Below are 14874 nucleotides of genomic sequence, written 5' to 3'. Positions count from 1 at the left end.
ATTACAGAACACCTGAGTTCAGTTTCCCAGCACCCATGCCAGGCAGTTCACACCTAGAACTCATGCTCTAAGAGATCTGACACCCCCTGGCTTCCATGGGTGCTGCGCGAGTGCACACAGACACACACAGACACACACACACACACACATAAAGCTTGAAGCAGCCAGAGTGCCTTCACTTAGAGCCTCTGATACTAAAATAGTTACATCTCATACTTAAGTGTGGAGTGGAAATTAGTTACTGAGGGACATCATCTCTAGGTTCAAATCCCTGCATGACCTTACAGGAGTGAGTTTTATACACACACACACATACACGTAGTACATTCATCTGAGAACAAATGATAATCCCTCAAGATGGTTGTTTCCATCTTGAATAAGGAAGAAATAGGCCAGATCCTGCAGGAAGAGAGGTTAGGCCTCAACCGTGCCATGTTGAAATGTTTAAAAATCTAAAGCAAGTATTGCAATGGTGTTAGTATTTGTTACATGCTTAATTCTGGGTGGTAGATCTACAAGTTTTTATTAGTATGTGTGTGTGTGTGAGAGAGAGAGAGGGAGAGAGAGAGAGAGAGAGGAGAGAGAGACAGAGAGAGAGAGAGAGAGAGAGAGAGAGAGAGAGAGAAAGTATGCCATATTTTCCTGTGTACCTGGTGTTCTTTGGCACCTCTGGGCAGCACAGGTGCATCCTGGGAGGAGGCTGCAGGGCAGGTGTTCACCGGCGTGGTACCCCTGGAGAAGTGCACCAGCCTTGTGGCCCGTCCTGATCCTTTGGTTTGGCAAGTCCTTTCCTGTCTCACCCGTCATCTCTCACTATATACACCAAGCCTCCCAGCAGGCACTTCTTTTCTGAAAAGCTACTAAAAACAATGAGATGCCTTGTTTGACCCTCAATAAAAGAGAGAAGAAAGACTTCTTTGTTGTATGGCAAGAATTTTTCTGGAAATATTTGGGTAGTGGAGTGAGAAATGGGTTGGCTGTGTGGATGGAAACATTTCTATATATAGTGACAAGCTGCCATGTTGCTCCCTCTCTCTTGGTTAGAGCCAATTCTACCTGAGGTCTTCACCTCACTAAATTGCCTTTAATTCCCTGCATCATGTCTGTTGATAAATTCAGTAATAGACATACTCATGACCTCTGTAAGGAAGGCCGTGCAGAAATAGACATGGTCACAACAACCTTCTGCTCGCTGCATCTAACCCAGTCCTTTCCAAACATTAGTCAGTTTGCCACACCTGCAGCCAAAAGGAGTGCATTCTGGGGCTTCAATGCACATCACCTCAGCGCCCCTGCTTCGTGGACATCTCCTCCCAGAACTGCCCAGAACAGCACGTTTAATCTGGCAGGAAGCTCTGCCATGTGGTCACAGGGAGCTAGCTAGTCAGTGGCTCAGTAGGGCTTTAGAAGCACGTGACTCAGAAATGCACATCTGCTTCGTGTTGAAGCCAGAGGGGGAACTGGCTCAGAGCTCTGGTTAAGTGACCTGGGCTGCCAGCCTAGACATAGTGGTGACCTGTCTCAGACGTGTCCGGCTGCTTTTCCTTTGCAGAGAGAAGATGCATCAGTCTGCCATGTATGAACTGTGCCAGGGAATGCGCCAGATCAGCCTTCAGTTCGTGCGGCTGCAGCTGACCTTTGAGGAGTACTCCATAATGAAGGTTTTGCTGCTCCTGAGCACAGGTACATTGATGCCCACCCTGGCACTCTTTCTACATTGTCAGATCATCTTCCTGCAAGAGAGTGGCCCACTTATGATGCTCAGGTCATGGGTACCCAGCCCCCGAACAGAGATGCAAAAGAGATGGTAGGAGGGTAGTTTGAGTCCTGGATGAGCTAAATTAGTGGCTGGTGCTAAAATTGTGTATATAGAAAGCAGTGTAGCACTTCAGGCCTTCACTACCCAGACTTTTGTTAAGTATCCTGTCAGGGTCTGGTGCCAGCTCTGGCCGTAAATTATTTCTCCAGATCAGAGGGGAGACGTGGGAATAAAGACACAACTCATGGCTTTATCGGGAGGAAGATTCTCAGTGATCCCTCATGAAATCCGGAGTTCACATCCTGAAAATCACCCCACATTTATTCTTCAAATAGCTTTTATACCAAAAAAGTAAATTGAGGGGGAAATTCACTAGCATTCTGTTTCCTAGGTAACCAGGCGAATGTCTCTGGTCACTTTCACACCTTTGTCCATACCTCTCTATGCCCATTTTGTCATGGCTTCCTATCTTCCTGCTCTGTATGCCAGCTCTGTTACGTAGGCCAAATTTACATCTCTATCCCAGGCATCCTGCAAATTACAAAGAAGGAGCAGAACAACATTAGCATATCCTGATCCTTTGTTTAGGATGGCAACATCCTGTCTGGAAGGCTATGTGACCACCTTCTGTGCAGCCAGGTATGAGCTCCCCTGTAAGTTTGGCCTCCATACAATGTAGGGCCTGTATAATATTGCCCCACAGTATCTGGTTGTGAATATGTAGTACGATTACTTGATTTTTTGCCCTTAGGAAGCTTATCCCATAAGACAAGCTCAGGGATAACTTGAATGCACTGAGAGACGTGGTGATCTGCTATGATTAGAGGTAAAAGGTGTGACGGTGGCTCAGAGAAGAAAGGACATTTCCGTTCTATAGACGAGGGGCAGCGCATAGCCCGGCTGGATCTTACCAGCTTTGTAATGGCCCTAGACAGGCTATGAGAAGTGCGTGTCTCTTCATAACATTTTTCTTGGCAAGATGGGGGACGTGTAGGGTGGGGATAGAAACTGAAAGAAGATGTTAGTATTATTAATTTCAAATATTTTATGCATGTATTCAGTAAATTTTCAAGATGCATCAGATGATGCTGCACTAAGGAATAAAATAGGGATGTCAGTTTGACCAGGTTTGTTCAATGCCCAATGAGAAAATCCAAACCCTATCAGGCAGGCAGACTAAACACTACAAGGCCAAACCCTTTTGAGTGGGGTGACAGGGTCAGTGCTACCTTCCGTGGCTCTGTGAAGATGTACCAGCAGGCAACTGAGTTTAAAGAGAAAGGTTGAGGAGCAGAAGGCACATGGCCGTCCCCAGAAGCACTGGTCACACGATGAGTGGGAATTAGTCTGTCTGTCCGGGACTGTGAGAGCTGGTCTCAGTGACCACCCAGATGGAAGAGGAAAACAGATCCCAATAAAACAGACGTAATGGCCGGGCGGCGGTGGCGCACGCCTTTAATCCCAGCACTCGGGAGGCAGAGGCAGGCGGATCTCTGTGAGTTCGAGACCAGCCTGGTCTACAAGAGCTAGTTCCAGGACAGGCTCCAAAGCTACAGAGAAACCCTGTCTCGAAAAACCAAAAACAAAAAACCAGACGTAATGTAGTCAGTACAGGGGAGGCCACTCACCAGAATGCCCTGGCGTGAGTGTGGCTTTGAGAGGATTTTGTAGAGTATAATGCAGTGGTATTTCATTTCATTTTAATAAATGAAGCTTGCCTGAAGATCAGAGAGTAAAACAGCCCCACTGGTCAGCCTTACAGACCAGGCAGTGGTGGCACACGCCTTTAATCCCAGTAGCTACACTAGTTGCCATAGAAACCTGGCGGTAGTGGCACATGCCTTTAATCCCAGCGCTGAAGAGGAATATAAGATGGGAGGAGAGTTCTGATTCTCAGTCTCATTCTGAGATTCCTGGAGGCAGGATCGGCATTTCAGACTGTAGAGGTAACAGCCAGTGGCTGGCTGCTTTGCTTTTCTGATCTTCAGGTTGAACCCCAATATCTGTCTCTGGATTTCTAATTTTCCTGATATAGTATAAATTAATTCTATTTTTTAATTGGCTAATTTTTTATACCACACTGCATCCTGTTGGAAAAGGCCAGAAGATGGGGAAATTTTGACACTAGAACACAAAAGTCAGGTTTGAAACATAAATAATATTTATTATTATTCATAGTTGAGGCTCAATGGTAAGTAGAATTTCTATGTATGTTAGGATTTTTTATAATAACTGACTTTAATTGGGACAAAAATATAGGTCATTAAAAACTAAAATTGACTATAAATCAATTCTTTTAGATCAGAGACATGTTAGACAGGAATATTCCTCATCGACATTTTACATTAACTTTTATTTTATTTAATATACTTTATTAAAATATAATTATATTATGTCCTCCCTTCTCTCCCTCCAACCCCTCCCATTCCCTTCACTGCAATCTCCCTCTCAAACTTACAGACTATTTTTCTTTAACTGTTATTGTTACATATACATATATATACACAAATATACAAATACAACCTGGCGAGTCAATTTTTGTTCTTTGTATATGGTTTGGGGACTGATCACTTTATGCTGGATAAGCAAGTAGGGGGCTCATCCTGGGGAGCGGCTAATTCTGCCTCTCTCCACAATTACCAGCCACCTGTAGTTTGCTCTCTGGGTGCAGGACTCCGAGATTTCTCCCCTTCTGCATGAGGATGTTGTCTATTGATAGTCTTTGTTCAGGTCTTGTTTAGGCAGCCATTCCTAGATGACACAGGCTCACTGCAGACTACCTGGCCCACTGTGACCGAATGTCTGACAGACACAACTCGAGGAAAGATTGGCTTTGACTCACTGTGTCAGACATGGTTGTTGACCCCGCATGTGACAGAGGAACTTCTTCACAGCAGACAGAAAACAGACAGGGACAGGAAAGGGACAACCCTCACTGACTTCCTCTAATTAGGCCCACCTAAGTGTTCAGGAAGCCCCCACAAAGTGCCACCAGCTAGTGAATGTGTTCAAACATGAGCCTGTGGAGGACACATTCTAGTCAAGGCAATTTCCTGAGTAAAGAACAAAGACCCCATAGAGCCTTGTAAAAGGCATAGCAACGGCAGAAAGGACAACATGTCAGGGAGTCAGGAACTGGGTGTGACCATAAGGTCCCAAGACAGATATGGCTAGTGCCATGGCTTGGGCAGAGAAAGTTGAGAAATGGAAAGAAGACAGCTGAAATTGACCTTCGGGCCGATGGGAAGTTCTCTTGGGCTTCTATAATCAATTTTGAGGAAGGACAAAAGCTGATGAAATTAGGTACCCCAGGAGATGGGGGAGGGCAGCAGTAGCCTTGGCAAAGCATTGAGTGCTTGTTTCTCAAACAACCATGCAAGAATTTCCAAATAGAGAAGACAGCATTTGAGGAAGCTCACTAGGGATAGAGGTAAGAGCCAGGGCAATGGCAGGAGACAATGTTGGGAGGAAAACTATGAGCCAAGTACAGTAACCACGAAGGAAACCAAGAGCCAGCAAGGGTGTCATAGCGAGTAGCATAGACTAAAGAAAATGGGGTGAAGACGAAGGTATGTGTGTTCCACACCCAGCCCCACTCATGCTCCATAAAAGAGGGAGAGTCTTCCTGAGGAAAGAGGCTAGAATTGACTGGCTCAGAGCAGAGCAGACAGAGTAAAGCCGGTTCTGAGGAGTGAGCCTGAAGCAGGAGATCAGAGCAGAAGGACTGTGGATGACAGCCTGCCCTTGTGAATACGGAGCCTCCCGCTTTACTGTCTCCCATCTGCTGTCTAGTGTAACAGTCACAGCACCCCTGAGAGTCTGAGAGCCCCCTTAAAAGGTGTTTGTTGGTGTCCTACATGAGTAAGGAATGGGACTCAGGGCTTCAGTTTCTCTGAAGGCGATGCCCTACTGCTTTCCTGGGGACCAGCTTGCTGAGGTGGTAACAGCAGCAGGAGCCAGTGAGGACGGGGCAGGCTGCTTGGCTCCCAGGGCCAGCCTGGCCAGCGTGGCCACTCCACAGCTGTGATTCTTGTGGAGGCTGCCCCTAGCCTCTTACTTCATTTTCAGTAAATCTCATGCCCAGGGCAGGGTTCAGTCTGCCCAGGTTACCCCAGGCCCGGCCATTCCTCACTCTCTGCACCCAGCCCATTCCCTGTGCAGGGTGTGCAGGGTGTGCAGGGTGTTCAGGGTGAGTGGGAAAAACAGGCCTTCTCCCACTCCACATCCAGTAAGGGGCTTCCTCACTGTCCAGATATTCCTCCCCAGAGCACAACTTTGCAAAAATTACCCTTCAATATAGTAGATTTTATCTCATTTTGAAACCACACTTCTCACTAGTGTTTAGAAACAATGTTTCCCTAAAGCATTAGATGGAAGATAGACTTGCAATGAAATGTGTTTGCTAATTCCCGTGCTCCTAACTCTTTGCAGATTTGACTCCTCGGACTTAGCTCATGCTTATCCTGTTTATATCCAGTTACCCTTTCAGCCTCGGGCAGCTTCTGACGTCACCTTTAAACTACCTGAGTTCATTTATTAGCTTCCAACTTACTTAATACCTTCAATTCTGAAAAAGTAAAATTATAAGGCAGGAATGCCTAAGGGGTTCTGAAATCCCAGAAGCTGCAGGCTTTGGCTGGCTCGCTCAGCGCCTCTGTGACGGACTATGAAGCCGCTCTTGAGGCATGCTAAGTTTCATAAAGGATGACCAGCTCTAGGGGTTTAGCGGTGATATCAGAAGAATTTCACATTCTTTGCTTGGAGAGGAAAGCAGTCTGACTTCAACCTTATGGCTCTCGCTCTTCTCCAGCACGGAGGTTCTGGAATTATTCCAACAGGCCTGCTGCACTTAATAAGTAAATTCAGAAATTCTGGGCAGACATCCAAAATTCAAGGTTTTGCTTAACTTCCCTTTATTTGTTGATTTGTTTCAACTTCTACAAAAAAAAATGTGGCTGGGAAATTGAGGCGATATAGCCCAGTGTATTGTATTTACAGCAATAAAATGTGTAACTGTTAATATTTGATATGAGGCGATATAATGCTGATTCTTTGATAACACAGCTATGAGAGCTACAGACGGTTTGGGTTACTCTAGTTGATATACCAAGTAGTGCCACATTAGCGAATGGAATGCTGTCCTTATTGGTAGATGATTTTTTTCAAGTACAGTCTCTAGCTCACATAAGTATTCATCGAAGAAAAACTTACTTTAAATGGTTTTGATACCTCAGAAAGCTGGCAATGTGTTGCCGGGCATCACAGGCTGGCCTTGGCAAGCTTTCAGCTTCCTTTTGAAAGTTTCAAGTCCCTGTTAAAGTGCTGGTGGTTAGTGGATCCAGCCTCCCTGTCGGTGTGCTGGTTATTGCCAGTTTGACTTTTGAAACTTTGAAAAAGAAACCATTTCTTAGGGGTTGGAAAAATGGCTCAGGGGTTAAGAACACTTGTTTTTGCAGAGGACCCAGGTTTGGCTTCCAGCACCCACATACTTGTTCATAACTGTTGGAAACAGTTCTAGGGATCTGATGCCTTCTTTTGACCCCTATGGGCACCAACCATGTCTATGGTGCACATACATACATGCAGGCAATGGCACTCATACATGTAAAATAAAAAAAAATCTGTTTTGAAAACAGAAAATGATTTCTTAAATAACTCTTACTATTAAAGTCAGATATTTAAGTCACAGGTGTTGTTTGGCAAGCTTCAAGGATATACGTGGTGGCTTTCAGAGATTTGTTATCCTACAAAAGCCGATGTAAGGAAGTAAAAGTCAAAAACCTCGATAGCATCATGATGGAGGTTGATTTGGAAACTAATTTGCATCTTTGTTTGTGAGAACAAGGTTAATTTGGAGGCAGTGGTACACCTGGGATCCAGGGCTCTCAGGAACTCTCTGCAGCCTCCCTAAAGTGCTAATCACCCAAGAAATCACTTTTTATTCCAGTCACAAAAAAATTAGTAAATAGTAGGTTTAATCAAGAAGTAAAAAGCGGTTTGAAAATGACAGTGCCATGTCACAAGGTGGATTTTCATGAGGTCTCCATTGCCTAACACCGTGGTTCTAGGTGACTGCACCCTTCATAGATTTAAAGCCACCTGTCAGCCGTACTGAAAACAAGTTGGATGCACATTGTCAAAGGCATCTCTAGCTGCAAGGATTCAGGTGGCCTCCTCTTTCAACGGGGATGGAGGTGGGCTTGGGAGCACGTGGGCACGCGGTGTCATGACTCCCAAAGTGTTCGCTATCGGGTAGGGTCTGGCTAGGGAATCCCGGGGCTCTGTGCATATTAGACAAGTGCTCTGTACTCTGCCATGAGCTACGTTGGCAGCTCCCAAAACTCTCTTTGGAAATGAACTTTCTGTTTCAGTGTAAAAATCTTGTTGCTAAAGAGAACAAATGGAGGAAATATGATTCTTCATTTTTCATCTCATCACAGTTCCAAAAGATGGCCTCAGAGCCCAAGCTGCATTTGAAGAGATGAGGACAAATTACATCAAAGAACTGAGGAAGATGGTCACCAAGTGTCCCAACAGTTCTGGGCAGAGTTGGCAGAGATTCTACCAACTAACCAAGCTTCTAGACTCCATGCATGATGTAAGTAGAGCCCTTGATCTATGTTCAGTAATCCCCAAAGTCAATGTTCAGTAACTCCCTCCCCCCCAACACACACACAACTTGACCCCCAAAAAAGCCAGCTAGCTGGATTCACACAGCTGCTGGAAGAGCTGGACTGAAGTGTCCGGAAGGAGATTGCAAGAGTTAAAACCCAGCTAAGGTGACGATTCTTTTTCTAACCTTTGGGAAGGGCCTGTGTACAGAGGGTATGGCTGGCTCTGTGCCATGGACCAGGGAAGGTCCTCAGATTTGCTGCAGGTGTCAGATAGAGTTTCACATTTTTGTTTGCCGTTTAGGAAATGTTTGGTTCATAAAAATGTTTGCTTTAACATTGCATAAATAGTGTCCATCTTCCACAACTGTTAATCTAACAATCCAATCTTTCAAAAACATTATTTGTGGTCCAGGGCCAGCTTGGATCATCTCAATCGCTGCCAAACTCTGAATCCTATATTCATTATTCTTCATAGGAGGCATCGCTCTTGCTCTGGGTAAATACAGAAAGTGGGTTCTGAGTTTGTTTCTGGTTTTACCCATCACGGGTATAGCTGCCACGTTGGCTGGCGGCTTTCACAACACACCAATCAGATAACTCTCCCTCTTTTTTCTTTGACTTTGCAAGCGGTTTTTCCACCTCTTGCGTCAAGAACGTTGTATGCAGTTGTGCTCAGTGGGTTCCTCATATTCGAGGAGTTTCCACACCTTCTTTTGGAGAGTTCATTGTTGAGGTTTGGCTTGTAGGGTTTGAATGATAAATGAGTCTTCTCTGAGAAGGAAAATGTTACCAGACTCAGTGGCCGAGATCACGGTACTATCCCTGTTACTGCAGCGTTCTTTCCTCTGTGCTGATGGCCAAACAGGAGAAGGTCGCTTTCTCGTGCTTTACGTGGAGACCTCTGCCTTCTCTGAATGTCTCTGATGAGAAAGAGCAAGTCTCTCTTCAGGCGAGCTCAGAGAGGAATGGGTTTGGCATGAGTGCATTTGGTTGGAAACATTGGAAATGTGAGATGATGGCTGGCAAGGCTCATGACTCACCCTGAAGAAAACAGGAGGGGGTGCAGCTCATCTTCCCCTTGTGCAAAGTTATCACAGCCTGTCACCTGCATGAGGTCATCGGATGTTCCTTCCTCCCTGACCTCACTGACTCCCCTTCTCAGCAGTGGTAAAAGTGGGATCTTAAGGTTCATCTTCAGTGAATTCTGTTCTTTGTACAAACACAACAAGTACTATCAAATTTAGTATGTGGGCCCGGAGAGATGAGTCAGTAAGCGGGAGTGCTTTCTGAGCAAGCACAAAGACCTGAGTTCAAATCCCTAGTGCCCAACTAAAAGCCTGGCATGACTGCACCCGTAGACAGCAAGTTTGTCGGAGCTTGCTGACTGCCAGCCCCGCTCCAGGTCTGTGAGAGACCCTACTTTAAGGGAGTTGGCCAGACAGTTACAGAACAGGGCCTCCAACATCCCTCCTCTGTCCTCTGCTGTGCTTGGGGAATAACTGTCATTGGGCTGATTTTCTGTGAAATTCCTCATCATAAATTAGTGTCTTGGGTTTTATTATTTAGATATAGTTGGTGTACAATAAGTTGAACAAATTAAAAATATGAAGTTTAAGTTTTCCAACAGTCATGCTCCCATGACATTACCACAGCAGCTAAGCTAGTGTCTGTATCCAACTCTAGAAGTTTCCCTTCCCTCTGAGGCGGTCCTCCTACTATCATTGCTTTCCCCTATAGCTTCCTGCTGGTGGGCATCTGTCTGAATTGTACAGTGCTGTGTAGGAGTGTGTCATGTAGAAATATTTGTATGAGTCTCCTTCAGTAGACATGACCATGCTGAGACTCACACATGCCGTTTCACTTGCTCAGAAGCTGCGGATACTATTTTCTGGGACTCTGTGAGCTCCACCACTGAGAGAATATTCCACAGTTCATTTGTGTAGTCCCCGGGATGGACATTCGGCATGTTTCTAGCTTGGAGTAGTCCTTGTAAATCCTGAATAATTCTGCACCAGTCTTTGTGAAAACACAGACACATCTCTTTTCTTGAGAGAATACCAGGTGGTGGAATTCCTGGTGAACATTACACATAAATTTTTGTTTCTTACCAAAAAAAGTGCCAGAATATCTTCCAAATGGTTACGATTTTACATTCTCATGAGATGTACCTGAGAGTGTTGAATGTCCCTCACCCTAGCTGATGACACTTGGCAGAGCTATCCTTTTTTAGTTTGTGTGTTCTTTTTGCTGCATGTTGGACCATGACCGTGGTTTTTAATTTGCATTTTCTTTTTTCTCAATGATATATCATACACATTTACAGATACATGATATGAATAATATGATATATGCATATGCATATAGTTTGTTTCTTTGTTTTTAGTGACTATTCCCCTTCTTCCTCCCCTCTCCCCTTCTAACTCCCTACCCCCACGCTCCCAATTTACTCAGGAGACCTTGTCTTCTCCTTCTTAGGTGGATCCATGTATGTCTCTCTTAGGTTCCTCTTTGCTGTCTAGGTTCTTAGGGGTTGTAAACTATAGGCTATTATTTATGTCTAATATCCACTTGTGAGTAAATACCATGTTTGTCTTTCTGGATCTGAGTTACTTCACTAGTATGTTTTTTTTCTAGTTCCATCCGTTTGCCTCCAAATTTCAAGATGTTATACTGCTGAGTAGTACTCCATTGTGTAAATGTACCACACTTTCTTTGTCCATTCTTCAGTTGAGGAACATCTAGGTTGTTTCCAGGTTCTGGCTGTTATGAATAATGCTGCTCTGATCATAGCTGAGCATGTGCCTTTGTGGTTTGATTAAGTATCCTTTTGGTATATTCCCAAAACTGGTATTATTGGGTCTTAAGGTATGTTATTTCCTAATTTTCTGAGAAACTGCCATACTTATTTCCTAAGTGGCTGTATAAGTTTGCACTCCCACCAGCAATGGAGGAGTGTTCTCCTTGTTCCACATCCTTTCCAGAATAAGCTGTCATCAGTGTTCTTGATCTTGGCCATTCTGACAGGTGTAAGATGGTATCTCGGAGTTGTTTTGATTTGCATTTATCCGATGACTAAGGAAGCTGAACATTTCCTTAAGACAGTCATTTTAGATTCCTCTGTTGAGAGTTCTCTGTTTAGATCTGTACCCCATTTTTCTTATTGGATTACTTGTTCTTATGATGTCTAGTTTCTTGAGTTCTTCGTATATTTTAGAGATCACTCCTCTGTCAGATGGAGGGTTGGTGAAGATCTTTTCCCATTCAGGAGACTGCTATTTTGTCTTGTTGACAGTGTCCTTTGGTTTACAGAGGCTTCTAAGTTTTAGGAGGTCCCTTTTATTAATTGTTGCTATTGGTGTCTGTGCTACAGGAGTTATATTTAAGAAGTGGTCTCCTGTGCCCATGTATTCAAGTGTACTTCCCACTTTCTCTTCTATGAGGTTCAGTGTGGTTGGATTTATGTTGAGGTCTTTGATCCACTTGGACTTGAGTTTTGTGCATAGCGATTGAGATGGATCTATTTTCATTCTTTACATGTTGATATCCAGTTATGCCAGCACCATTTGTTGAAGAGGCTTTCTTTTTTCCATTGTATAATTTTGGCTTCTTTGTCAAAAATCAGGTGTTCATAGGTGTGTGAGTTATATCCGGGTCTTTGATCTGATTTCATTGATCCTCCTGTCTGTTTTTATGCCAATACTAAGCTGTTTTCAGTACTGTAGCTCTATAGTAGAATTTGAAGTCAGGGATGGTGATGCCTCCAGAAGTTCCTTTACTGAACAGGATTGTTTTGGCTATCTTGGGTTTTTTATTTTTCCATATAAAGTTGAGTATTTTCCTATTGAGGTCTGTGAAGAATTTTGCTGGAATTTTGATGGGTATTGCATTCAATCTGTAGATTGCTTTTGGTAAGATTGCCATTTTTACTGTTAGTTCTACCTACCCAAGAGCATGGGAGATTCTTCCATTTTTCTGATGTCTTTTTAAATTTCTTCCTTCAAAGTTTTAAAGTTCTTGTCATATAAGTCTTTCACTTGTTTGAGTAGAGTTACCCCCAAGGTTTTTTATGTTATTTGTGGTTATTGTAAAGGGTGATGCTTTTCTGATTTCTTTTTCAGCCCATTTATCATCTATATAAACGAGGGCTACTATTTTTTTTTTTTTAGTTAATCTTGTATCCCACTACATTACTGAAGGTGTTTACCAGTTGTTGGAATTCTGGTGGTATTTTAGGGTCACTTATGTAAACTATCATACCATCAGCAAGTAGTAAGAGTTTGGCATATTTTTTCCCAATTTGTATCCCCTTGACCTCCTTTTGTTGGCTCATTGCTCTAGCTAAGACTTCAAAAAGTATGTTGAATAGATATGGATATGGAGAGAGTGGACAACTTTGTCTTGTTCCTGATTTTAGTAGGATCACTTTGAATTTCTCTCCATTTAGTTTGATGTTGGCTGTTGACTTGCTGTATATTGTCTTTTTTATGTTTAGGTATGTTCCTTATATCCCTGCTCCCTCCAAGACCTTTATAATGAGGGTGTGCTGTATTTTGTCTAAGGCTTTTTCAGCATCTAATGAGATTATCATATGGTGTTTTTATTTCAGTTTGTTTATACAGTGGATTACATTGACAGATTTTCATATGTTGAACCATCCCTACATCTTTGGGATGAAGCCTACTTGGTCATGGTGGATGATTTTTCTGATGTGTTCTTGGATTCAGTTTGTCAGTATTTTATTTAGTATTTTTACATCAATATTCATGAGGAAGTGTGGTCTGTAATTCTCTTTCTTAGTTGTATCTTCGTGTGGTTTGGATATTAGGGCAACTGTAGCCTCATAAAAAGAGTTTGGCGGTGTTCCTTCTGATTTTATTATGTGGAACAATTTGAGAAATATTGGTATTAGTTCTTCTTTGAAATTCTGGTATAAGTTTACACTGAAACTATCTGGCCCTGAGCTTTTTTTGGTTGGGAGATTTTTGGTGACTGTTTCTATCTCCTTAGCAATTATAGGTCTATTTAATTTGCTTCTCTGGTCTTGATTTAATTTTGGTATGTGTTACTTATCTAGAAAATTGTCCATTTCCTTTAAGTTTTCTAATTTTGTTGAGCACAGGTTTTTGAAGTATGACCTGCTGATTCTCTAGATTTCCTCTGTGTCCTTTGTTATGTCCCCCATTTCATTTCTGATTTCATTAACTGGGATATTCTCTCTGTGCCTTTGGTTAGTTCAGATAAAGGTTTGTCTATTTTATTGATTTCCTCAAAGAACCAACTCTTTGTCTCATTGGTTTTTTTGTGTTATTTTTGTTGTTGTTGTTGTTGTTTCTATTTTGTTGATTTCAGCTCTCAATTTGATTATTTCCTGTCATCTAGTCCTCCGGGGTGAGTTTGGTTCTTTTTGTTCTAGAGCTTTCAGGTGTTCTGTTAACTTGCTAGAGTGGGATTTTTTCCAGCTTCTTTACGTATGAATTTAGTGCTATGAACTTTCCTCTTAGCACTGCTTTCATTATGCCCCATAAGTTTGAGTATGTTGTGTGGTCGTTTTCCTTGCGTTTTAGGAAATCTTTAATTTCTTTCTTTATTTCTTCCTGACCCGGTGGTAATCATGTGAGCATTGTTTAGTTTCTATGAGTTTGTGGACTTTCTGCAATTTGTGTTGTTGTTGAATTCTAACTTTAAGCCATGATGACCCATTAAGACATAGGGCATTATTTCAATTTTCTTTGTTTCTGATGAGGTTTGCTTTGCTACTGAGTATGTGTTTGATTTTAGAGAAGGTGCTGAGAGGAAGGTATATTCATTTGTGTTTGGGTGAAATGTTCCATAGATGTCTGTTATGCCCATTTGAATCATAACATCTGTTAGTTGCTTTATTTTTCTGTTAGGTTTCTGTCTGGCAGACCTATCCAGTGATGAGTGGGTTGTTGTAGTCTCCCACTAGTACTATGTGGTGCTTGAAGTGTGATTTAAGCTTTAGTAATGTTTCTTTTACAAACAAGGGTGCCCTTGTATTTGGGGCATAGATGTTGAAAATTGAGACTTTATCTTGATGGATTTTTACTGTGATGAATATAAAATGACCTTCTCCATCTCTTTTAGCTAATTTTAGTTTGAAATCTATTTTGTTAGATATCAGAATAGCTACACCAGCTTGTTTCTTAGGTCCACTTGATTGGAAAATCTTTTTCTAACCCTTTACTCTGAGATAATCTGTCTCAGTAGTTGAGGTGTGTTTCTTGTATGCAACAGGATGGATTCTGTTTTCAGATCCAATCTATTAGCCTTATTAGCCTGGGTCTTTTTATAAGCAGTAGAGTTCATTGATATTAAGGGGTATTAATGGCCATGATGAATAGTTCCTGTTAGCTTTGTTTCTGCTGCTGGTGGTGGTATTGCGTGTGTGTTTCGCTTCTTTGGGATTTGCTAGTGTGGAATTATCTATTGTCCATTTTTGTAGCTGTAACTAACTTCCTTAGGTTGTAATTTTCCTTCTAG

General features: G+C 42.7%; 1 protein-coding gene across 7 annotated transcripts in view; it reads left to right on the top strand.

Moving 5' to 3' along the window:
- Window positions 1-14874, top strand: part of Nr3c2 (nuclear receptor subfamily 3 group C member 2) — a 317705-nt gene that overhangs the window by 279537 nt on the left and 23294 nt on the right. For all 7 annotated transcript variants that reach the window (XM_038312972.2, XM_038312970.2, XM_038312973.2 and 4 more), the window contains 2 exons: window positions 1553-1683; window positions 8200-8357. In XM_038312972.2, coding sequence (XP_038168900.1) covers window positions 1553-1683; window positions 8200-8357 — 289 coding nt within the window. The remainder of the gene's footprint in view (window positions 1-1552; window positions 1684-8199; window positions 8358-14874) is intronic.

Source organism: Arvicola amphibius, chromosome 15, assembly GCF_903992535.2.
Source record: "Arvicola amphibius chromosome 15, mArvAmp1.2, whole genome shotgun sequence".
NCBI lineage: Eukaryota > Metazoa > Chordata > Mammalia > Rodentia > Cricetidae > Arvicola > Arvicola amphibius.
The sequence above is the reverse complement of the archived record's forward strand: the minus strand, read 5'-3'. Positions and strand labels throughout refer to the sequence as shown.